Source organism: Otolemur garnettii, unplaced genomic scaffold (assembly GCF_000181295.1).
Source record: "Otolemur garnettii isolate 467f Iridium unplaced genomic scaffold, OtoGar3 scaffold00036, whole genome shotgun sequence".
Taxonomy (NCBI): Eukaryota; Metazoa; Chordata; class Mammalia; order Primates; family Galagidae; genus Otolemur; species Otolemur garnettii.
Window position 1 is genome coordinate 9,243,692 of NW_003852431.1, and position 25,815 is coordinate 9,269,506.

General features: G+C 42.4%; 1 protein-coding gene across 1 annotated transcript in view; it reads right to left on the bottom strand.

Moving 5' to 3' along the window:
• Positions 1–20,692: 20,692 nt before the first annotated feature.
• Positions 20,693–25,815, bottom strand: part of ACOD1 (aconitate decarboxylase 1) — a 9,952-nt gene continuing 4,829 nt past the window's right edge. The window contains exons 2-5 of the mRNA XM_003789738.1: positions 24,840–25,001; positions 24,034–24,123; positions 22,502–22,707; positions 20,693–21,647 (exon numbers count right to left, since the gene is read on the bottom strand). Coding sequence (XP_003789786.1) covers positions 20,693–21,647; positions 22,502–22,707; positions 24,034–24,123; positions 24,840–25,001 — 1,413 coding nt within the window. The remainder of the gene's footprint in view (positions 21,648–22,501; positions 22,708–24,033; positions 24,124–24,839; positions 25,002–25,815) is intronic.

A 25,815-nucleotide genomic window follows, 5' to 3' on the forward strand; every position in this document is an offset into this window, starting at 1 on the left:
CTGCTTCCTTGTTCCTGCTCGAGCTACCCTACAAAAACCTGGTCTCCTGTGCCCAACTAAACTCCCTCTGTTTTATATGGGATGCTGTCTGATTTATGAATCACTAATAAAAGCCAACTCAATTTTTAAAATAAATATCAAAATTGTGTTTTTTAAGCAACATATATCAAGTAAAATGAAGTAGTGCAAACCCCTCAGTGTAGAGAAATGCACCAGCATCAGGGTTTAGACACAGCTGGCATGTATTATTTTTAATTTTCCCAACAACCCTGCGAAAAATGTGCTACTTTCTAGTTTCAGATAGAGGAAATGTAGGCAGAGATATTGAGTAACTTTCTCAATGTCACATAAAGCAGTGATGATGGAGCCAGCATTGATCCCTAGCACTCGGACACAGAACTGGGTTAGCCTGCATCTCCACTTCATGACTGTTGCCATCCTCCTCCTCATCTCCTGTGGTGTCAGCGGATACATGTGTGTTTTATAAGCAGGTGTTCTTTCCTCTGTCTGATGTTCACACAGTGTTTACTTCTTTCTAAATCTGAGCATCACTGACAGTCTCAGGTTATGCAAATATCCTTCTGGGTCAAGGGGCTAGAATCAGCTTTCCTGGTTTACAATAGTCCATCTGTGGCTTATAGCCAAATCCTATCTCCGGGTTAAAGAAGGTAGGTTTCTTCTTGAAAGCAGATGCAAGGTTTTATTCAGCTCCTGGTACATAAGGGCTTAGTGAATTTTTGCTGGAGGAACATGAATGACTTAATGATCCAGTAGGGAAAATAGTATTTTCTGGAGATTGCAGATACTATTCTTTAATGATAAAAGAATATATTTTCTGGGTGGTGCCTGTGGCTCAGTGGCTAGGGCGCTGGGCCCACATACCAAGGGTGGTAGGTTCGAACCCGGCCGTGGCCAACCACAACAGAAAATAGCCAGGTGTTGTGGCAGGTGCCTGTGGCTGAGGCAAGAGAATTGCCTCAGTCCAGGAGTTGGAGGTTGCTGTGTGCTATGACGCCATGGTACCCTACCAAGGGTGATAAAGTGAGACTCTGTCTCAAAAAAAAAAAAAAAAAAAGAAAGAAAGAAAGAAAGGAAAGAAAAAGAACATATTTTCTTCAGATATCTGGTCAATAAATGGAGTTGTACAGAAGAAACTCAGGGAGCATTCCCCCCAAGCAAAATAATTGCCTTCTTTGCTATTTTTTTCCTGTGATCATATAAGAAAACTAGGCTACATATACTGTATATGGAATTTTGAACTAAGAACTCACTATCTTTGTGAGACACTAAATTTGCATCCAGCTAAGACTGCTGGGTTTCACTTCCCTCAGTTACAGCCTTTGCTGTATGAGGACTTGAAACTCTTGGTTTTAATTGTCCTAAGAAATTATTTGTCCTCTGGCTCTAATATAGATGAAGATGCACAGTGACATCTCTCGTTAGTCTTCCCTGTCAAGAACACCACTTCAACTTCCAGTTTTGGAGTTGAATGGTTAAAAAATTTATTGAACACAATTAAAAAAATTTTAATTAAAAAATTTGTGTTGCGGGCTGTGTCTGTGGCTCAATGAGTAGGGTGCTGGCCCCATATGCCAAGGGTGGTGGGTTCAAACCTGGCCCCAGTCAAACTGCAACCAAAAAATAGCCGAGGGTTGTGGCGGGTGCCTGTAGTCCCAGCTACTCAGGAGGCTGAGGCAGGAGAATTGCTTAAGCCCAGGAGTTGGAGGTTGCTGTGGGCTGTGACACCACAGCACTCTACTGAGGGCTATATAGTGAGACTCTGTCTATTCAAAAATAAAATTGTGTTGCTGTTAAGTTCAACTTTTATTCCATGGTGGTCTGAGAAGATACAAGGAATAATTTCTATATTTTTAAATTTGCTGAGGTTAGACTTGTGTCCTAGGATATGATCTATTTTTTTTTCTTTTGGTGCAGTTTTTTGGTCAGGGCCAGGTTTGAACCTGCCATCCTGGGTATATGGGGCTGGTGCCCCACTCCTTGAGCCATAGGCACCAACCATAAAGGGGTGTTAAAATCTCCAACTATTATATTGCAGGAAGATATCAAGTTGTTCATATCCATTAGGGTCTGCTTTATGAATTGAGGAGCATTCTGGTAGGGTGCATAAATGTTCATTATCGGAATCTCTTCATGTTGGATGTTGTTCTTGAAAAATATGTAGTGACTTTCCTTATCTTTCTTTATCTTTGTTGGTTTAAAGCCAATTGTATCTGCTACTAAAATTGCAACTCCTGCTTTTTTCTGGTTTACATTTGCCTGTATTATACAAGTCCATCCCTTTGCCCTGAGTCTATTTTTATCCTTTAAGGTAAGATGAGAGTCTTATATACAGCAGATATCCAGTCTGAGTTTATGTATCCAGTCAGCTGGCCTGTCCCTCTTTAGAGGACAATTTAAACCATTCACATTAATTGAGAGAATTGATAAGCCTGGTTGTGTTTTGGGTGTTATGATTTTTGGTTATGCTTCTGACAAAGGTCTGATAACTAGAATCTACAGAGAACTCAAACTAATCAATAAGAAAAGAATAAATAACCCCATTTCTATGTGGGCAAGAGACTTGAACAGAAACTGCTCTGATGAAGGTAGGCACATGGCCTACAAACACATGAAAAAATGCTCATCATCCTTAATCATCAGAGAAATGCAAATAAAAACCACTTTGAGATATCATCTAACTCCAGTAAGATTTAGCCCACATCATAAAAATTCCCAAACTACGGATGTTGGTGTGGATGTGGAGAGAAGGGAATGCTTCTACATGGCTGGTGGCAATGTAAGCTAACACAACCTTTTTGGAAAGTAGTTTGGAGAACACTCAAGGAACTAAAAGTAGACCTACTGTTTGATCCTGAAATTCCTCTACTAGGTATATACCCAGATGATAAAAAATTATTTTACAACAATGACATTTGCACCAGAATGTTTATTACAGCCCAATTCATAATAGCCAAGACATGGAAACAGCCCAAGTGCCCATCAACCCATGAATAAATTAACAAATTGTGGTATATGTACACCATGGGATACTATGCAGCCATAAAAAGATGGAGACTTTACATCTTTTATGTTTACCTGGATGGAGTTGGAACATATTCTTCTTAGTAAAGCATCTCAAGAATGGAAAAAAAAGTATCCAATGTACTCAATACTACTATGAAATCAATATACACCCACCTACACACTCATATGAATGGCAAAACATAACTACAGTCCAGAAAGTAGAAGAGAAGAGGAGAGAGAGGGAATGGAAGAGGGGATATAGGAGGAGGGAGGGTATTTGGGGGGACCTCACCTAATGTATATGAGCCAATGGTACATTTCAAAACTATTAAGAAATGGGTATAATTGTGATGGATGAGTTACTTAGTTCAATGTATGCATTTCACATTGTATATCAAAGCAGTATCCTGAATCCCATAAATGCATCAATGTACAAAGTTATGATTTAATAAAAAATAATTAAAATTGTATATCTCTTTTGAAATAAGTTGCATGGAAGTTACTTTATAGTAGTTCAGCTAAGGATAAAATACATTTCCCCCTTTTTCATTTAAAAGTAATTTTCAAATAAAAGTTACCAGTTATTAGGATCTAGCTTAGGTGGTGTGGATGTAAAGAGAAAGGAATACTTATATGCTGTTTATGGGACTGCAAATTAGAACAACCTCTATGGAAAACAGTATGGAGATTCTTCAAAGAATTAAAAGTAAACCTACCATTTGATACAGCAATCCTACCACTGGGTATTTACCGAGGGGAAAATAAATGATTTTATCAAAACGACTCCTGCGCTCAAATACTTATTGCAGAACAATGTGCGATGTGGACTCAGCTAACATGGCCATCAATTCACCAGCGGATTAACAAAGTATGGTATATATACACACCATGGAATGCTACTTCACTATAAAAAAGAATGACTTAAGGCCTTTTGCAACAATTTCGATAGAACTGAACATCATTTTCATAAATGGAGTATTTAAAGAATGGAGAAACAAACACTACGTGTACTTACTATTAAACTGGGACTCATAAGCACACATGTGCACGGAGTGAAGTAAAACTCAGTAGAAATCAAGGAGGGGAGGGAGAGAAGGGATGGGTGAAACCTTACCTAAGGAGAACAATGAACACTAACACAGCCCTTACAAACGTGATCTATGTAACCAAACACATTTGTACCCTTGTAATATTTCAACACACACACACACACATACACACACACTCCAGCTCTCTTCCTTTCCCGCAGACGGGATAGAATCTCCGTAGTGTCCACCGAGCCCATGAGCCCACGTGGGCAGGTTCAGCCACCGCAGTGGCGGCCACCGGGATCCTTAGCCAACACCCTCGCCAGCCGCCCCTACCCCCACCCTTGCACCAAGTTCTGCGCCTGAGCCAGGTCCGCCACGAGGGGGCGCGCGGGTCCAGCCCGGAGCTCGCTGTGGCGTCCGCACCCCGCTGCCGCGCTCCGTTTCCCAGAGCGTGCTGGTCCTGGCTGCGTTTTTAACTGGCAGAGGAGTTAGCCAAGCTTTGGCGTGTTGGTGCACATGTGGCGAAGGGGCTGGGTCAGGCAGCTGGGCCCTACCCCCTCTTCCCTCTGTAGCCTGTGGTCTGGCGGGGGTGCGGGGGAGCAGACCCTCCCCAAGCCATTTTCCCTCCCTGGGCCTTCTTTCTACTGATAACTGTAAAGGAATCCAACACCCCTCCCTCTGCTCATGCTCCTTGATCACCAGATGCTGAACCCGGCTTCAGACAAAAACAGGCGGGGAGGATCTCTACCCCCAAAGAGTGACCCAGCCCCCTCACTTGCACCCACCTGAGTCACTGCCACACTGCTACTGTCCTTTTGTCAATAAATAGCATGTGATTTAGTTTTTGTTCTTGGTCATAACATGTATATAACATAAGCTTTACCATTTTTTCCTTTCTTGAGACAGAGTCTCCCTCTGTCTCAAGTGCAGTGGCTTCGTCATAGCTCACTGAGACCTCAAACTCCTGAGCTCATGTGATCCTCTTGAATAAGCCTCCCAAGTAGCTGGGCCTACAGGCTGTGCTACTGACAGGGGAAGTGGTGTCCCAGCCAGCTTGTGTAGCTGGGGGTCAGACCAACTGCCTCTGCCTTGGCGTGTTGATGTGGTGGCAGGGAGCAGCGGAACCAGCGGGCTGGAGGGTAGGCAGGGTGCCCTGCAGGAGGCTCCAGCAGCCAGAGAGGCCAGACAACTTCCGGGAAGACACCAGAACCTTAGGCTGAAAACAGAACCCCCCATTTTCTAGACCTGGTCAATTTCATGTAAGTTTCCTAGGCCTGGGAATGAAAGGCATGGTAGCCATTCATTCACGTCCCAGACATGTCCCGGACATGTCTCAGACACGTAACTGCCAACCCCTACTAAATGTAACCACAAAGGGCCCCATGTGACTGTATATATCCCTAAAGAAAGAGCCTGGAGAGGTACAGACAGGGAGAGCTTTTCTCTCCTGAGTTGGGTTTTCCCTCTCTGTCAGGAGCTCCGGTGCTTCTGTATTCTTTTCTGTAAATAAATCCTGTCTTACCACTGATCTGTCCATGGATTCATTCTTCCAATCACGGAGACCAAGAATCTACTGAAGAGTGAAATTCTGGTATCACTACCATGCCTGGCTAATTTTTCTATTTTTAGTATATCCTGTTCTTGGTCAGACAGGTATAGAACTCCTGGCCTCAATCAATCCTCCTGCTTCAGCCGCCCAGAGTGCTAGGATTACAGGCATTCGCCACTGCCCCCAGCTTTCCACTTTCCATCTCTGTGAATTTGCCTGGTCTAGGTGCTTCGTATAGTATTTTTCCTTTTGCGACTGGCATTTTCACTTATCATAGGTGCTCAGAGTTCCCTGGTGTTGTAGTGTCTGTCAGAATTTCCTACCTTTTAGGGGCTCGCTAATCTTCCACTGTATGTGCAGACTCCATTTTATCATGATCATGGCTGGGAAGAATCAACACTGTTAAAATGTCTATACCTCCCAAAGCAATCTACAATTCAATGCCATTTGGTTTATTGTTCACCTGTTGATAGACCTTCTTTGGGTTGTTTTCACCTTTTGGCTAGAATGAGTATTGCTGTTTTGACCATGGATGTACAAATGTCTGTGTCTCTGCCTTTAATTCTTTCGGGTAACCTAGAAGTGGATCATATGGTAATGCTGTTCCTTTTTGAGGAGTTCCCACAACAGGTGCTCTGTCCTTTTTAGTAAAATATACAGCTCATTAATTTCTCTGTCTGCAGGACTTGAACTTTGAAGCTAGAGAACCCCTTTATTCTATCTCCTGAGTTTTCCCAGGAGGAAAAGTGAATTCTTTAAGGCCCTGGCTGGACAATTATTGACAAAACCAGTCCTAGAAGCCAAGTCTCTAAAACTTAGGAAATATTTGAAACCTGTTCCGTTTCAGGGTATTAAAATGAATGTGGCTGTTATTCATCCTTTAACAAGAAGTTTTTGACTTCCTAAGGGGTTAAGGGAAATATCCTACATGCTTAGTTTGTGTTTAATGAGCCTCTCTTTCCTTGAGGTGAACTACCACAGAGGGAGATGGACTTATTTACTCTTGATTACAACACAGGAAATGCCTCAGTGGTTTGTGAAAGGTTCTGAGAGACAGGCACGTGTTGAAGACGTGTTTCACTCCTTGGGCAAGTTGATCTGATTAATTCCATGAAGCAAATGAAGGCCGATCTGTTTGCAGAATTATTGGTTAAAACAAAATCCACATATCATTGCATCTTTCTTCAAAATGTTCTAAATGTTTTCACAAATAAGAAGGTGTATATATATATATATGTTTAGAATCTCTCACATGTATAGTGTATGTATATCATAGGAATTAGTACTCAACTTCATAAAACTGAAAGTATGGAGAACAGAAAATGTAAATATTTATAATATATAATTTAATCAAATACAAAATTTAGTAACAGGTGGCTAAGATTCATGATTTAATGCTTTCTAGACCTAATGACACACTCTCAGAGAGTCAAGGAACATTTGACTCCAATCAGCCTTGTGCACTTCCCAGCAAGAAAAAGGCCGTGAAAAAGGCCTGATTCTAAGACTTCCTAATAAACAGGAGCCTCCGCTGAGCTTCCTCCCTTGCCTGCAGGTCTTGTTTCCCCAGAGCCGTGCTCCTGTAGGATCCAAGGGCTGGGGTACGGGGGGACAGGAGTGACTCTCCCCTTTCCAAATGTCACTGAGGGTGGACTGGGGCTGTTCATCAAGGCGGGGGGGGAGGGGGCTGGATGCATAGAAGCCAGTCAAGTGAGAGCTACCATATTCTACTTTGAGTGTTTGGCATTAATCTTTCCGGGATTTTAACTCAGAGACCTGAGTTTTACTTCCCGTTTACTTTAGAGTAACGGTTGGCAACCCTGACAAATGATAAAATTACCTGGGGAGATTTTCAGACATAGCAATGTCCCACCCAGAGTTTCACTGCCAGAGATCCCCATTTAGCTGTGGCTCTTTGGGACCCCAAATCCCCAGGTGATTCTAATATGCAACCAGGGCTGAGAATCTTTGCTTTTAAGGATTTCAAGGACTGATTTAATTGGTTCTTTTGAGGCCTATATGAGTTCTGATCTATAAAATCACGCCCTCCCTTTCATCTATTTTAAAAAAGTACATATGCATATATACACACATACGCACACACACACACACATATGTATATTTGAAAACCAACCTTTTTGTGGTATTTTTGATCTTTCTCAAAGCTAATTTGTAGCTCTATTTTTTTTTCCCCTGTAGTTTCTTCTTTGTGGTTGAGCTGTAGTTTTTGTAGCCAGCAGTGGCCCTGGAGTTAGACCAAATTACTTAGTGGTTTTCTGACTTTCCTTCCTGGGTTAGACTCTGACATTGATATGCTTGATTGTTTTCATAGAGGCAGTGACATCATTTGTTTTTATTTCTATTTCTGAAGGTGAAGGCGTTTGCTCCCAATACTGAGCAGATGCACATCGTTAATCACTTGGAAGGGAGCCCAGCAGAAGAGAAATGTGCCCGAGGAAAATGCCAGGAGAGCCCGAGGGACGTGCAGGATCTGGCAGAGCTGAACTTCAGCGAGCTGGATGCTGTCATTATACCCGGTGAGTTAGCTGAAAGCTGTGAGGCCAACTGTTCATTTTAATTAAGACTCGCTGACTTTACAGCCTTCTTCCTGAAAGGGCGGCACAGGCTCAGCTTCCGTTTCAGACCCTTCCGTGCCAGGCTCCGGGTCTGTGGTTCTCAAACCCTGCCGCACGGGGGAGTCACTTTGGGCACTTTTAAAAATGACTTATGCCTGGGTGACACCTGAGACTGGTGAGATCAGACTCTTTGGGGGTGGAAACCAACATTAGTGTTTTTCAGTGTTCCTCAAGTGATTCCCCAGGGCCCCATCTAGAATGACACATACTTGGCTGCCCGTTGGAATCATCTAGTGGGCTTCAACGCCTGTGTCCCACCTGCAGAAACTGTGATCTCATTGGTCTCAAGTATGGCCTCTACTTTGGAATTGTTACAAATCCCCAGATTTTTTTCTTTTCTTTTTCTTTTTTTTTTTTTTTGAGACAGAGTCTCATCCTGTGCCCCAGGCAGAATAGTACTGGTCATTATAGCTCACAGCAACCTCAAACTCCTGGGCTTGAGGGCACATGTGGTGAAAATAAGATAGAGTCAGTCAGGGCCAACATGGCCCAGCTGGTCTGGTCCAGTTAGGTGATCTGTGCCCTTTGCCTCACCTCTCCCATTCTTATTTTGTGAATTCAGCTTTAACCTACATTTGAGTAGTTTAGGGAGATTGATTTCAGAGATTAACTTTTGAGTTAGAATGTGTTAGATGGGTCATGAGTTATGTCAATTATTTATTATGGGTCATGGGTTATGGCATTTACTGTTGTTTATGATATGTATTAGTTACTGTTGTTTAAGACAAGGTTAGTATGGTTCTTGCTTTTAACCTTTATTTATAAAACTGGTTTTGGAAATGGAAGGACAGAACATAATTGAGAGACTATTCTCGTTGTTCTTCAGAATCACTGGCCTTTTGCTAATAAAGTGGGTTGGTCCTACATCCCCATCTCTGCATATTGGCTAGACTTTGACAGGCAGCCAAGCCCTCTTGATCTCATAACAGGCTCAAGTGATCTCCTATCTCAGTCTTCTGAGGAGCTAGGACTACAGGAACCTGCCCCAGCACACAGCTAATATTTCTATTTTTAGTACAAATAGGGTCTTGCTCTTACTCAGGCTGTTTGGAACCCCTGAGCTCTAGGGATCCTTCTGTGTAGGATTACAGGCATGAGCCATGGTGCCTAGCCTCTCCAGATGGTTCTGGAGAGTGCTAGGATTACAGGCATGAGTCACAGTGCCTGGCCTCTCTAGATGGTTCTGGCAAGTGCTAGGATTACAGGCATGAGCCACAGTGCCTGGCCTCTCCAGATGGTTCTTATATGAAGACCAGGCTGGGAAGTATTGCTTTATACCAGTGCTTTTCCAGCCTCATTGGACCATGACTCACCTGGAGATCTTGTTAAAATGCTGATTCTGATTCTCTCCGAGGTGATAGGTGGTGTGTGGCATGCAGACCACAGTACGTGGCCTTAAGGCTTTGAAGTTACAGTGGAGGGGTTGCCTGTTTCAGGACCTTTTCAGTGCAGGAATCACTTCTAGATTGGTGACATCTTTCAAATAAAAGACTGATTCATGAGTATAATTGTCTCAAATATTTCTTTGACTTCCCTTTTACTTACTCCCCTTTATAAAGAGCTATTTGCTATATATTTATCTTTTTCAAAATAAACAAAGTTTTATTTTGAGATTATTTTTTAATCAAAAAAAATTTTTTTGAGACAGAGTTTCATTTTCTAGAGGTAGAAGGCTGTGGCATCATCATAGCTCACAGCAACCTCAATCTCTTGGGCTCAGGCAATCCTCTTGCCTCAGCCTCCCAAGTAGCTGGAACTATTGGTGGCTGCTACAATGCATGGCTAGTTTATCTATTTTTAGTAGAGATGGGGTCTTGCTCTTGTTCAGGCTGGACTTGAACTCCTGAGCTCAAGTGATCCACCTACTTCAGCCTCCTAGAGTGCTAGGATTACAAGCATGAGCCACCCTGCCTGGCCTATTTTAAGATTATTTTAAAAGTTTACAGTATTCTTGAAATTTTTGGAGATATTTCAGAGATGTTCCACTGTGAGAATTGGGAACCATTCTTTTCGATCAGGAGTGCTTTGCTGACAGATATTGTGTGTATTTGTTAGCAGCCACTGTTAACGGAACGACCATTTCATACAGGGCCCTGCTGGTCAGGCCCTAGTGAGGCTGGATGAGTAGATGTGCTGACATCTGGAAATGGTTTATTCCTTTCCAAGGCCTACTGTCAGAGATAAGTTGGGGAAATGGACCCCGTAGTACAAACCAAGGACCCAGGGCATTCTGTGCACCCAGGAAAGTGTTGACTAACTATAAATTTAGTTTATAGTAAAAAATCTTTGAGGATATAGTCACCTTGAAAGCAAGAGATATTTTGACTTTGTCGTCTGTAAGGGGAGATTTTATTTAGTGCATACTATGCTGATTAATAACATTGCCAATGTACACTGTTATTGGGAGAGTATAAAAATAACAAAAAGAAACAAGAGGGCAGAACAACTCTTTGAGGAGACATCCTTGCTATTCTCCAGAATTATTGGCTTTTCTGTAAATGAAAGTCAAACTGTTGATCTCTCATCTGCTTCTCTGTTGATTGACTTGGGTGACAGGTGGAAGGCCTGCTTGGTCCACTAACATATCTACCTAAATACACCTAAGAGGTTGCTTACTGAGATTTTGCTTATGTAGTATTCCAGATATTTATTGCTGTGTAATGAACACTATGTAAAATTTAGTGGCTTAATCAATGATTTATTATCTTTTTTGGTTCTGTGGGTTGACTAGCTGGGCTTTGTTCAGGGCCTCTCATGATACTGCAGTGAGCGAGGCTGGGAGAGGGGCAGCAGTTATCGGAATACTCCGGGAGCCTGGAGGTCTAGTGTCTGGGCTGGGGTGGTTGGAATGCTGAGGGCTGGCCCTGCAGCCCTGTTGCAATCTTGGGCTTCCTCATGACTCATAGATCTCAAGGTGTCTGGGTTTCTTCCATGAGAGCTGGCGTTCCCCAGAACAAGTGTTCTACAGTGTTAGGATAAATTTAGGCATGTTAAAATCTTAACCAGTTTATTTGAATAGACATTGATGTGTAGAACAGGTGACACAAGACTGCAAGCAATTCAGGGCTCTCCAGGAAGGGAAGGAGGACAAACCTTTCACAAGGTGTCCTTGGAAGCAAGATGAAGAAACCATTTGATTAAATTGGAAATCCCTACATAGAGATTAGTCGGTGGTTCCGATTCATTTTCTCAGGCTTTCTATGACCATATGACCTTTCACTCTGAGTTGGGTTTTAATCTGCTTATTCAGGAACTCATGGCGCTGGAGCATCTCAGCGTAGGGGCCTCACAGTTAATTATTTTAGCCCAAGAGACTCCAGCTTTCCTCTTACAGTCTAGCTACACAAGTCTCTCTGATTGGTTCTACCATATTCAATGGATCAAAAGTGAGACCAATTCAAGAAGGGACTCCAAAAGGGCATGAATACCAGGATACATGAATATTGGGGTGCTGTCATTGGAGACTTGCCATCCGTCATGAATAAAACTTAAAAGTTTAAATCTCTATCCTGAGAGAGAATGAGTGAGGGAGAATCCTTTCGTTTGAGATGCTGCTCTTTTGAGGATTCACGCTTTTCTTCCACGGTAAATAGGATTATCACGAGAGCTATCCATTAAAGTTTCCTGCTGATGAGGTCTGTTGCTAAAATGAACATTTTCACATCTAAGCATTATTTGTAAATTAATCTCAAAAATTACTGCTATTTAAAATTTTTTTATTCTAGCACATAAAGATTAGTTATTGTTTTTAAAAGATATGAATTTATCTTGAATGCTTTTTGAGGTGACCCCTAGCAGAGTAGGGCCTCTAGGTTTCTGGGAATGCCACAGAATGAAGACCTGACATGCTTGGTATAATACAACTGTACAATTGAGGGTCCTGGGGGACCAGACACGGTCAGAGTATGGCAGTGGGGCTACACAGGACTCCAGGTTCCAACGTGTCCTTATTGAGATTCAAACAAAGAAGCAGAAGGAAAAAATTACAAGGGAAATATTACCAAAAATGTCAGGATGTTCAGCAGGATGTGCAGATATCTGGGGTTCTTTATCTTGAGGTGGGGAACGCTGAGTTGGACCTGCTGTTTATTGGTCTGACTTGTATCTGCCTCAGCTACTTCTGCCCAGCTATGTGATTTATTTTGTTGTGCATATGGTTGCAACTGTTGCTGCTGGCACATATGCCCTAGTCCTTACTGTGCATGTGATGGCAACTTTGTTACAGTTACACATGCCTAACCAATCTCACAGGTCAGTAACTTTTCCTACAGCTCTGGACAACTGGTTCCCTATGCATATCTGGAGATACCTTTGTTACTTGTTTCCTACACATAATTTATGGCTTGTGATGTTTTACTTTACCATGGTCACAGTCACATAGCAAGCAAACAAGTACAAGGTTAAGGATAATGAGAATTGCGGTGATTACACATTTCTCTACAATCATTGATTAATATTATTTCATAGAAGACAGCGGGAATTTGTTCTCCCACAGATTTAAAGATATATAGTTTCACTTTGTACCAAACTTGAAATATTTAGCAAAAATTAGCATTACGATGGGTATTCTGGATTGTGTCTTCATGGTTTCATGCTGTTGATGCACAATAGTTATTTAGGATTGTCGTCAGGTCAATATAAACTAAGGCTATAGAATCCACTTGCTACAAGGCTACATTGAAGCCACATGAAGTCCCTAATGTTTGGCCACATGATTTAGCATTCATCACTGACTTTTTTAAAAAGGATGTCTGAGCAACGTATATGTTGCTATATTGACTTTTTTAAAAAAGGATCTCTGGCAATTATATGTTGCTACATTGACTTTTTTTTTTTTTTTTGAGTCAGTCTTAAGCTGTTGCCCTGAGTAGAGTTCCACAGTGTCATAGCTCATAGCAACCTCCAACTCTTGCCTTAGTTCTTCCTATTTTTAGTAGACATGGGGTATTGCTCTGGCTCAGTCTGGTCTTGAACTCATGAGTTCAAAGTCATTATCAACTCCAGAAGATGTTAAAGAAATACTGTTTTCATATTCTAACCCAGTGTTTCTCAACCTTTGTTATCTCACAGCACACTTGAATCTATAGTTAAACTTCTGCACACACTTAAGATGTTGAACAAAAATAAAAAGGAAGTAAACAAAAATATATTTACTGTACTCTGAACTTTTTTCAAAAATAATTTAATGATTTTATTTATTTATTTATTTTGAGACAGAGTCTCAAGCCATTGCCCTGGGTAGAGTGCCTTGGCATCACAGTTCACAGCAACCTCAAACTCTTGGGCTTAAGCCATTCTCTTGCCTCAGCCTCCAAAGTAGCTGGGACTACAAGTGCCCACCACAATGGCTATTTTTTTTGTTGTAGTTGTCATTGTTGCTTAGCAGGCCCAACCAGGTTTGAACCTACCAGTCCCAGTATATGTGGCTGGAGCCCTAACCACTGCGCTATGGGCACCAAGCCTAATTAATGATTTAAAAAAATTTTTTTGGCGGCACACATAAGATCTCACTGCATACCAGTGTGCCTTGCTCAGCACCCTGGTTGAAAATCATTGTTCTACCTACACCTGCTATATTGTTCTTAGATACCATTCTTTGCCTTAGAATTGTTCAGACCTTCTTCTTGTCAGCTATCTTAATTAATCCTGGCTCCTCAATCTTTGCAGGTGGTTTAGAGTGGCCAGAACTGCCCTGGGTAAGAAGGATCTCACTGTCAGCAGCTCTGTCAAGGGCTCTTCAAGCTTCCTACTGCTCTCGGAGGTCCACCTGCTGCTGCTGTTTCCCCGGGATTGGCAGCTGAAGTCTTCCCTCTGGTGAAGTCGCAGTGGGTCAGGCTAATAAGGTGGAGAGAGGGGAAGAAGCAGATGGAAAGCGTGCATTGGGTAAGCAGGTTCTGTAATGCCTACAATATAAATGTGACTGCTTTTCTGATAGCTTAACAGATTATCTTTCATTATGGAGCTGTGGTATTGGTGATTGGCATTAGGGTGGAGGTGGGGATGATATGGGATTGTGATTTAAGATGCTAAGACCAGATGGCTTTGAATCATGTGGAAGGGGTGTTTCTTTTACTCTGTACAAGAAAAAAATTCTCTTGTGTAGCAGTTCTCTTATGTCATATAATTCGGCTATAGGGATCAAACTGTGCTTGCTTTAATTATTTCCTATTGATCCCGGTGCATTTATCCTTTATTTCTCTTGCTAACTGGATATTTAAGTGAAGCTTCATGTTGGAGCAGATGTCTTAGGTGTGCCTATCAGCTTTTGTTCTGAACTTTGCGGTGTTTGATAGGCCATTGTGGGCCCCTGATTTTAATCCTCTCCATACCCATGGGCTGTCAGGTACTCCAGAAACATTTTTGGCACTCAGTTAGATCATCTCTTCTGATGGGTTCCCGGTGGTAACTGAGCCACTCCACTACCATGCAGGAGCTTAGATGTACACATGGATGTGAGTAAATCCTACAGGATTTTGCTACCTACACTGTGCTGATGTGCCCAGTCATGGCATGGCACCCCCGGGCGATTTCTTTGTTTTAAGAGATGGGATTTCAGTGTGTTGCTCAGGCCTGACTGCAGTGGCCGCTCACAGTGGGGATCTCAGTGCAATATTGCCTCAAGTGATCCTTTCTGTCTGTAGTCCCCAGCCCCCTCCCCTCCAGGACCAGTCCCAGTCCCAGGCTGCACAGTGGGAGGGGAGCCTGTCTTTGAGGCTGCTCCCCATCCCTGGCAGCACTGCCTGAGCTCTGCTTTCTGTCAGGTAAGTGGCAACATTAGATTCGCACAGGAGCACGGACTCTCCTGTAAACTGTGCGTGTGAGGGATCTAGGTTACGAGCTCCTTATAAGAATCTAGTTCCTGCTGATCTGAGGTGGAAATGTAATGCACTTGAATCATCCCCAAACATCCTCCTTTCTGCCCCCATCCGTGGAAACATTTTCTTCTATGAAACCAGTCCTTAGTGCCACAAAGGCTGGGGACTGTTTTGTTCATTAATCTATCCCCTGCACTGAGAACATTCCTGTACATATATTAAGCCCAGACTGAATTAATTGAAATCCCATCATTTATCCAGCATCCTCCACAGAGAGTCTCCTGTGTGAGCTATCAGGTCACTGGGGCCTCTCACAGGCGGCTTATCTGTGACCTCTTTTTTAGATAAAGCCTTCCAAGTAAAGTTGTTATAAAGTATAATTTATAAAAATTCTTTAAAAGCCACATTTTCTTATTGTAATTGGCTGGGTTAATGGGTCAGTACAGTTCTTTGGCCTATGATGGCTTTAAGCCCACTGGGGATATCTGCCTTGGTTAATGCTATGGTAAAATATATACAGAACTCAAGTGCAGCAGAATAGTGAAATTCCTAACATGGAGATGAATTCCAGCTTTTCTATAACTTTTTTTGTAGCCTAAAAAAGCCATACAAACAGGAAAGGAAGATGTTTTAGGTGGGCAAAGCTGCGCAGAAAAGAGATAACATGGTAGGCTGGAGGCTGTGGCTTCTGTGGGGCAAGGCCGGCCCTTGGCTGGTGTCTAACAATGTGGCGCTTGCCCCCCTCCCTAAGTGATAAGAGCAGTGTGCTGTATCCAGACTGTGTGAGCACTGTGATTTGTGCTGAACGCCTGCTTTCATGTTTTGAGTTTGGAAATGTGATTATTGCTAGGCCGAGAGTGCCTGCATAACCAACCTCTGATAAAAGCTCTGAGTGCTAAGTCTCTTTCTCGGGCACAGAGATTGCATACACATTGCTGAATGTTGTACTGCTGAGAAAAGAAGCATGCTGCCTGTATCTCCTGGGGGAGGGAGCGAGCACTGGAAGCCCGTGTGTGGATTTCTCCAGACTCTATTTTCTCTTGCTGATCCTGTCCTGTATCCTTTCACTGCCACGAACTCTTAACAGGAGGACTACTACATGCTGAGTCCTTCCAGTGAGTCCCAAATGCATGAATGGTCTCGGAGAGCCCTGGAACATATACAAAAGCCAACACTGGGGCTCTTTATACTTATTTATTTATTTATTTATTTTTTGCAGTTTTTGGCCAGGGCTGGGTTTTGAACCTGCCACCTGTGGCATATGGGGCTGGCACCCTACTCCTTTGAGCCACAGGCGCGCCCATCACTGGGACTCTTTAAAGATGGCAAAGATAGACCTTATGACTGAGGCAGTTTGACTCTGGTTGTGTGCTGCAGATGCAGAGATACAGAGGAGCTGGAATGGAACCTCTCTCTGTGAGCTAAAGCCTTTCTTACATTCTCAGGGTGGGTTTTCTCCTGGTGGTCTGGCTTTGATCTGTGTGGAGGGCTAATTTGCTTGCACGTAAAGCCTGTAACACCAAAACTGGGCTCAGCAGTCTCCCTGGTTGTCCTCCCCAAGGAGATGGAAGAGAAAAAGCAAGCATTTGCCACAATGCCTAGACTTCAGATCTGGGTTGTCCAAGCCCCCATCTCAAGCTTTCTCAGGGCAGGGTGGCTCAGACATAGCACCTGTTCTTCAGCCTCAGGCAGGAAGAGGAAGAGGGCTCAGCATCAACTCTAGCTTTCCAAGGAAGGATCTAGTGCTTTGGCTCAAAAATGCCTTAGCTTTTGACCCGTGTAGAAAGGAATGTGGAGAATCAATCTCTTTCCCGCCCCCTGTCTATTTTTGTGTATAGAGTACAGTGGGGATGGGTGGTAGGTGGGCCTGGCAGAACACAGGAGCCTGAAGTTCTCTCTGCAGACCAACATTCCCTCTTGTTATCTGCATTCAGTTACCTCAATGGGCATAAGGACCCATATCAAGGTGACCTTGAATGCCGTTGTCCTCCTCAGGAGAGTGGCTTCCCTGCTGTTGGTCTGAGCTATCTGAGAATGTTATTAATGGTTCTTAGGTGCCTCTGAAAACATTGGGAATGAATCAAGACAGGACAATAATGAAATTCTACCTCAAGGCCACAATAGAAGTCATCTCCTCTTTACCTCTTCTTTGATTAGCTGTGTTTTGGACAAATTTACGAACATTACATGATGTATCCCATAGAACAGCATAATTCAAGTAATACAGAGCCAGTAATAAAAATGTCCACATGCTTCAGAGTACCACTTTAGCTATACCCTATACATTTTGATATGTAGAAATTCTTATATCGGTTAGTTCTAAATGTTTTGTAATTTTCATGATAATTTCTTGTGGCGAACCCTAAAGCCTTGGTCTCGGTCACCGCAGGAAGGAACCAGGCATGATACGGAGTAGAAGGACAAGCTTGTAAGAGGTGGGCTAACCTTAAGTGCAGAGTAGCCCTGAGCCCCCTCCTGCAATGGCTGTTTATTAAGGTTGTACACCATAGGTGTGGAGAGTTAAAGTAATGACATACACAACAGGTGTGGAGAATTAAGGTGATTACATATGAGGGCTGCATGCGTAAGGATTGTTCTTTCCCCACAACTCTCATGAAAAACTACTCTAAGCATCAATGTTTAACACATGCTTCTTAGTGAGTGACTGATCTTACCTGATTCTGGAACACTGAGTTCCTTAGGGGGTTGCCTCCAAGTCACAGAACGTCTCTAGGCTTGTCAGGAGACTGTCCTGTTCTCAGGGTTTCCTTCTAACGTGATAAGAATCAGTAACTGTCCTTTGCAAGCATGGTGTCCATTCTTCTACAGTTTCTTCTGTGATCCAAGGGTTATTTGGAGGAATGTATCTTTATTCATAAACATTCTGTAATTTTTTTTTTTTTTTTGAGACGGAGTCTCAAGCTGTCTCCCTGGGTAGAGTGCTGTGGCATCACAGCTCACAGCAACCTCCAACTCCTGGGCTCAAGCGAGTCTCCTGCCTCTGCCTCCCAAGTAGCCAGGACCACAGGCACCCATCACAATGCCCAGCTATTTTTTTGGTTGCAGCCATCATTGTTGTTTGGCAGGCCCGGGCTGGATTTGAACCTGCCACCTTAGGTGTATGTGGCTGGCGCCTTAGCCACTTGAGCCACAGGTGCTGAGCCAACATTCTGTAATTTTTATGTAAAAGATTATCTTGTTTCTACTGATTTTTGACTAAATTTTGCTGTGATTAGAAGAGAAAATGCTTTGTATACTCTAGCATACAGAAACTTGATTGATGGCTCAGTATATGGCCCATTTTTGTGACTGTTTTATGAAAATTTTAGAAGATTGTGAATTGTCTACTTGGGTACAGAATTCCTCTTATATAAACATATGTTGATTGTGTTTGAATATTTTATAGTCTGTTTATTTTTGGTTCCCTTGAAATAGTAATTACTAGAAGAGAAATGTTTAAAAACATCTCAGTAAAGGGCGGCGCCTGTGGCTCAGTGAGTAGGGTGCCATCCCCATATACCAAGGATGGAGGGTTCAAACCTGGCTCCGGCCAAACTGCAACAACAAAAAAATAGCCCGGCATTGTGGTGGATGCCTGTAGTGCCAGCTACTCAGGAGGCTGAGGCAAGAGAATGGCCTAAGCCCAGGAGTTGAAGGTTGCTGTGAGATGTGATGCCATGACACTCTACCAAGGGTAATAGAGTGAGACTGTCTCTAAAACAAAACAAAACAAAACAAACAAAAAATCTCAGTATGGTAGATTTCTTTCTTTTCCGTGTAGTTCAATATAATTTAGGTACATATAGATTAGGACTATTTCGGTTAGCTAGCAATTTTCACTTTTGCTCATTATATGGTGACCCTATTTATTCTAGTATTGCTTGATATAATATGAACATTTGCTCATCCCAGTTTTCTTTTGTTAATATTACATCCATATTTTCCCCATCTTTTCACCTTCAACCTGTCTATATCCTTATGTATCTTGTATAAAGTATATAACTGAATTTTTTTTTTTTTGAGACAATCTTACTCTGTTGCATTGAGTAGAATGCCATGGCATCATAGCTCACAGAAACCTCAAATTCCTAAGCTTGAGCAGTTCTCTTGCCCCAGCCTCCCCTTTATAAGTAGCTAGGGCTACAGGAGCACACCACAATGCATGGTTAGTTTTTTTATTTTTAGTAAATGCAGAGTCTCGCTCTTGCTCAGGCTGGTCTCAAACTCCTGAGCTTGAGCTGAGCTATCCACCCACCTAGGTCTCCTAGAGTGTTAGGATATCAGATATGAGCCACTGTGCCCGGCCATATAACTGGATTTTTAAAAAAGTCTTCTGAAGTCATCCAAAGAAGAAAATGATACAAGTTTTCAAAAATGGGAAAATGTATTTGATCAAAATTTAAAACTTTTCCTTTTTAAGAGACACAATTAAAAAAATGAAAAGACAAACCACAGAGTGGGAGGAAATATTTACAAAACAGGTATCTGATAAATGACGTATACCCAGAACGTATAAAGAACTCTTAGAACTCAACTGGAAGAAGACAACCCAATGAAAACAACTGCCAAGAATGGGAAAAATTGGTCATTAAGGAAACACAAACTAAAACCACAATGAGATACCATAGTCACTAGAAGGGATAAAATTAAAAAAGACAATTCTAAGGTTGGTGAGGATGATGAGAACTGGAGCCCTAATAGATTGCTGGTGGAAATGTAACATTATAGAGCTACTTTGGAAAACAGTTCTTTTTAAAAACAGAGTTAAACATATATTTACCAAATGACTGAGCATTCCTGTTCCTAAGTGTCTATCTGAGAGAGCTAGAAACGTATGTCTACACAAAAACTTGTATGTGAATATTCACGATAGCCCAAGCTGGAGATCATCCGACTAGGTAAACAAAATGTGGCACATCCACGCAATGGAATGCTCCCCAGCAGTGAAAAGAAATAAAAAACTGATCCGTATGTGGAAGACTCTAGAGACCATTATGTGAGAGGCCAGACATGCATGAATTCATGAGACATGATTCCATGTGTATGAAATGTCTGAAAAAGACAAAAACTGCTTTACAAATTGAGAAACTAAGGCAGAGGGATACCTGGTAACATGCTCAGGGCCACGGCTAATAAGTGGCAGAGGCAGGATTTAAATCCACTAAACCTCCAGTAGCACCCCTTACACTGTGGAGGCCTTGGGAATAATTCATGGTCTAAGAAATCTGTTGATGGCAAAGCAGACCAGAGCCCTTCACCATCAGAAAATAGACACACAGGGTCACATTCCTCTAAAGTCTTGAGGTTCACAAAGTTCATAAATAATGTCTCTGAGAAGATTAATTTCATAAGCAAATCATAGGCAACTTGAATTTCATCCTTATGAAGGCTTAGGAAAATATTTCTTGCATATTATTTTAATTTAGGTAATTTGAACTGTTCTACAAAATGTACAAGATAAGATTTCTTCCACATATACAGTGTCCTGCTCCTGGACTCTGTCTATGTATCCTTGCTTCATTTATTCCTGGGCAGACAAACAGCAGACCCTTGTTTTACAAAGCAAATCATTGAAATCTCCTCAAATGCAAAGTCGTTTAGATGTTGGTAAACCGTAGGAGAGATCGTGTGGTGGAATTATGACATGGTGGACAACTTTGAAGCCAACTGAGGTGGAGAGGATCTTTTGAGAAGTGTGGTTATCGCAGAACAGTCTTCTAGGTCTTCCAGTTTTTCTACTATCTTTATAAGACTTTCCACTGTGTCACAGGATAGCACCCGGGAGGCATTGGCTCTGAACTTTGCCTCTAGGTCCTCCTGGCTCAGCGGTTTCCTCCAGTGACCATAGAAGGTATCAGAGCGATGGGTGAAGGTGGCCCGGTCCTTGAGGGTGACACTTATTTCACAGTACAGGGTGTTGAAGCTCGGCAGGTTGTCTGGAGGGTGCTCCAGCTCTATCTTACCGAGAAGCTCTCTCACCTGTGGCCTGTTGATCTGGTGTGTTTGGAATGATGGGACGGTGATGCTACCATCCAGCAGCACGGCACAGGTCACATATTGGAAGGAATGGCGGGCTTCATGCTCCGACTCTGGGAAGGGTCTGTTTACATACTGGACGTCTGGAACCCTGAGTACAACTTTCTCGATGCGCTCAGTGGGGAACCGGGCTCCCTCTGTGACCAAGTGCTTTCTCACAGATGCTGCTGCGTCTGCCACCCAGTGGGTAGCCAGATGGGCAGGAAAACTCTTGATGGCCACATCTTGGTGGTCCAGCAGCCAAGTGTGGGAATCTAGGTTTGGAAGGACTTTGGGGGAATAGTTGGTATAAAAGGCCCCAAATCCTGCCTTTAAGTCAAAGACGTGCTTGTTTCCTCGGAGACCCAGCATTGCCAGAAAAGCAGCCTCTATCCCATGCTTGCCGGCATTGCCAATGTGAAGGGGCTTGGTCTCGGTGGCAGCATTTGCTATGGGCGCCCCGGCATGAGAAACGGCAATGGCCAGGGCCTCTTGGCACTTCGTCAAGCTGAGTCCTAAAAGCTTGGATGCAGCCGCAGCACTACCCAAAGTTCCTACCACCGAGGGTGGATGGAATCTGGAAAGCAAAGAAGCCGAGTTGGAGAGTTACCAGCCTTACCCACCAGGGGGCAGTACAGCATCGCGATTAAGAGCATTCATATGGGCTGTGCTACCTCGGTTCAGGTCTCAGCTCTATCACTTAGCAGCTGTGTGATCCTGGGAACGTTATTCAACTTCTCCCTCTACCTGTTTTTGTTCTCATAATAATGTCTACCTCTTAGTGTTTTGGAAGCCTTGAAGGAATTCACATGTTTACAACAGTGACACATAGTGAGTTCTTTATAAATAGTAAAGTTATCATTTGCCAGAAAGGCAAAAGTTGTTGATTGCTGAAAGGTAAGGGTAAGTATTGAAGGTCTCATAGAGATTGTGAAACTTTACTGTCCAGTATTCCAATTTACTTCTCACTTGGCAGGCTAAGTGGCAAAATAAATATGAGATTGAACCCTGTGATATGGCCAATATTTGGCTATTTTTTATCTACAGGATGAACAGTTAAGGTAAGGATATTCTGAATATTCTCATTAGTCTGAAGAAACCCTATCAAATATCAGAGCAGATTCTGCTTTAAATCTGGGATCAGGAGTACTTAGAACACTCACAAATGCCAGAATGACATGAATCACATGGGATGAGAGGGCTAATTTATGTCATGATTGTGATTGATCTTTAAACCCAAAGGAAAATTTTCATTAGCACTTCTGAAGTCACACATTAGTGTCTGGATATAGGGTTTTGTATGTGACTTATCTGTCAGCACTAATGCTTACACCTTCAGCTGAGCTGACCTCAAGGCCGGAAGTTCTATGGAGGTAATGAGGGGCAGATGAAGAGGAATATGGCTGCCTCTCCATGGGACAAATGCCATACCTCTTTGGAATATCATTGGCTTCCTTGGAGAAATGCAGTAATCGGCCTTGCACTTCAATACCAACATTGAAAGCCAGCAGCAGGTCAAGGCCAGAAAACTTTGGACTCTGAGGCAGGGCTTCTGATAAAGCTGTGATGACAGGAAGGACAGCCCCGGAAGGGTGAGTGGCAGGGTGCCACGTATCATCAAAGTCCATTGAGTGAACCTATGTAAACAGACAAAACAACAAAAACAAAATTTTCCCCGACTATAATTGCTTTAGACCAGTTTTGCTTTGAAATGATCTCGTTTGATGTGAGTTTTTTTTTTTTTTAATTTGATTCTCCAAAAAGAAGCCTGAGAACTGGCTGTGAGTTTTAATCATGTGGCCGGGCACAGTGACATGCCCAGAGGATGGAAGGACGTTGGAGAGCAGGTCACAAGCCCCTAGGACCTTGTATCTTGACCAGGTGGCCTGTGCTCTCTTTGCCATAGCCCTTGGAAAGACCTATATCCCCCTTTAAAAACAAAGCTGCAGAATCAGGTGGCTGTTGCTTCCTCCCTCCCCCATCCTTTAAACAAGTTGCTCTAAAAGTTCAATGTCATGTATTCCATATCAGCCCATATAGTTTTCTGCCTTTTCATTATGAAGTAATTTCAAACTTTTAGGGGAGTTGCAAGAATAGCATAACAACTCTAAAACCCGGGTTAACTGTTAAACTGTATTTTAAAATTATTGCTTTTGTTCTTTAAAGTTTTATTGCTCTATATCCAAGCTATTTTCTTTTCCCTTGTATGAAAATAGTAATAACCAGAAGTTCATTTAATAAGTTTTTATGCCTATTTCATGTGGCTGGTGCATTTCCCACTGCTTGCTGGTCATTTACTCCTGAATGCACTGTTGGGTTCGACTTTCAATATTCTGAGCTACTTTGTCCTCATCAACCATAAAAATACCTCGAAAATCCTCAACATCTTCATTTCTAAGTTATATCTTATAGAATACTGCCCTTGACACACAGAGAAAGCATAAAAATCATTGGTCAGATGAGAAGTGATGATTTGGGGTTCATAAAATATATATATGCTATGTGGCTATTGTTCCTTTCTCAATAAGTATGTCCTGAATGAATAGATGAATGAATGAAAATCACATTACCAGATAGAAACTGGCACCCACCACAGAAAGAACTGAGAAGAAATTGTGTCTGGATATTGGGTTTTATGCTATTTTCTATATACATTTAAGGTTTACAGTTGGGATATCTTAGGAATAGTTTGTCTAAATCTTTCCCCTTCTATCTTATTTCCTTTATTGTACAATTTATTTGAAAAGGATCAATTTGCCCTAAAAAGACATGAAAACTAAATTAGTACACAGGAGAAAGGATGGGCCCATTTATCTCTTTGGATTTTAACTATGTCATCTGTAAAATAGGGAATTGGGGTGATTTCTGAGATATTATCTGGCTCTAAAATTATTAAAATTATTATTAAAATTATTGAATATTGAAAATATTCAATAGTTGAAGAAAAACGAAAATTTCCTTACAGCCACACCGTTAACAAAAGCAGCATATGCAGGTGGGAGCCTGAAGTCTGGCTGACCCCAAACAGTGCTGGATATGTTGGAACTATAGATCTGAAACAAAAGAATATCAATTAGTGAATGCAATGTGAACACGATACACCAAGTCACCATATCAAGAGTTACTCTTCTTCTTTGGAGGCATTCTGTTAATAGTTCTTCCTTGAACCCTTTGTTCAAGATAGAAGCCTTGGTCATTGATCCTCTCTTCCTTGCAGAAGAATACCTAACTTTCCTCATGGAAGGGAGAGGAGGTGCTGTATTGTAAACCAGCAGTGCTGCAGGGATGCGTGTCTGAACTGACTCCTACTTGCTTCTTGTGGTAAGTACCAGGGAAGGTGGCCTAGCCGGCTATACCGGCTCGCCCTATGGAGAGCCATCCTGCATCTCCCATGTACCCGCTCTGCTCAGAGTACTCGACTGAGCTCTTCTCCGGGGAATCTTAAATTCTTTGCACCAACAAATGATCTGTGATCGGTGCTACTCCTTGTAAGACTTTCAGGTTAAAATGTGCTTTTAGTTATCACAACTATGTTATAACATTATAATATATTATAAATTGTGAGATATTACTAGTACATGGTTTTAAGGCAGTGACTTAGTAAAGGGTAGGGATGGTAAAACTCAGATACTGAAACACAGAAAATCATAGAACCACATAGAACAATGTGATCTACATCATGCACTATTTATAATACTAAGTATAGAGTAAACAAAACATGCGTGTGCACACTTGCTTTTATCTCTGAAGTAGACTTTGAGCTCCTTACTTTGCTATATTGGCTGGCTTTGCGGAACACCTCTGTGCTGGTTCCCAGGAACCCAACTCCCAGGGTATCCAGAATCATCCTCTTGCTCCTCTGAATAACTCGATCTGTAAGGTGTCCCACTTTCAAGCCATGGATCACTCTAGCGAAACTTTCTGTGACAGACTTTGGAGGGAAGAGTGTTAGAACAGTCGTATGCTCCACTTTGTACTTGATTCTTATGTAGAGTTTTACTCCCCTAGAATAAACCCAGTTGATGAATTTTTGTTCAAATTTCTAAAAAAAATGATGTGTACTAAGCACCTACTATGTGTGAGACTTAGGGATGTAGAAATGCACAGTAGCCAGTGTCTGGCCTCTGTCTGGTGGAGGAACAGGCTAGTAGGCAAATGACAATGACAGCACATGATGGGCAATGGTGGAGGGGAGCCCAGAAAGTTGGGGTGACGGGAAGGACACCTCACCCCTGTAATGGGGATTGCTGGGAGCGTGTGTGGTACACTCAGACAGCTGCCTTTTAAAGATGTGTCCAGGTGTTGCGCTGAGTGTGTCAAATGCATTGTCCATTTAATACCCACAAATCTCTAGGTAGGTGTTCTCGCAGTTGAGGAGACTGAGATTTAGGAAATTGAAGCTACTAATTTTCACAGGTCTTAACTGGTAGAACCTGGACACAAACTCCTCTAAGTCTAACCACAAGATCAGTGCTTCTGGCTTTTAAAGTACCAATCTATTTTTTGTGGTATATTTTCTTTCTTTTTTACCATTTTTGGAGCTTTCATTTCTTTGTATGGATCAGGGGTTGGCACACCATGACTCATGGGCTAAGGCTGGCCGGCTTCCTCTTTCTGTAAATGGGGTTTAACTGGATACAGCCATGCTCATTTGTTTACATGTGGTGTGTGCTTGCTTTAACCCTGCAGTGGAAGCTCAGGTTTTCTAAAGTGTGGTCTGAGGAATGTGAGAATGAGAACTACCT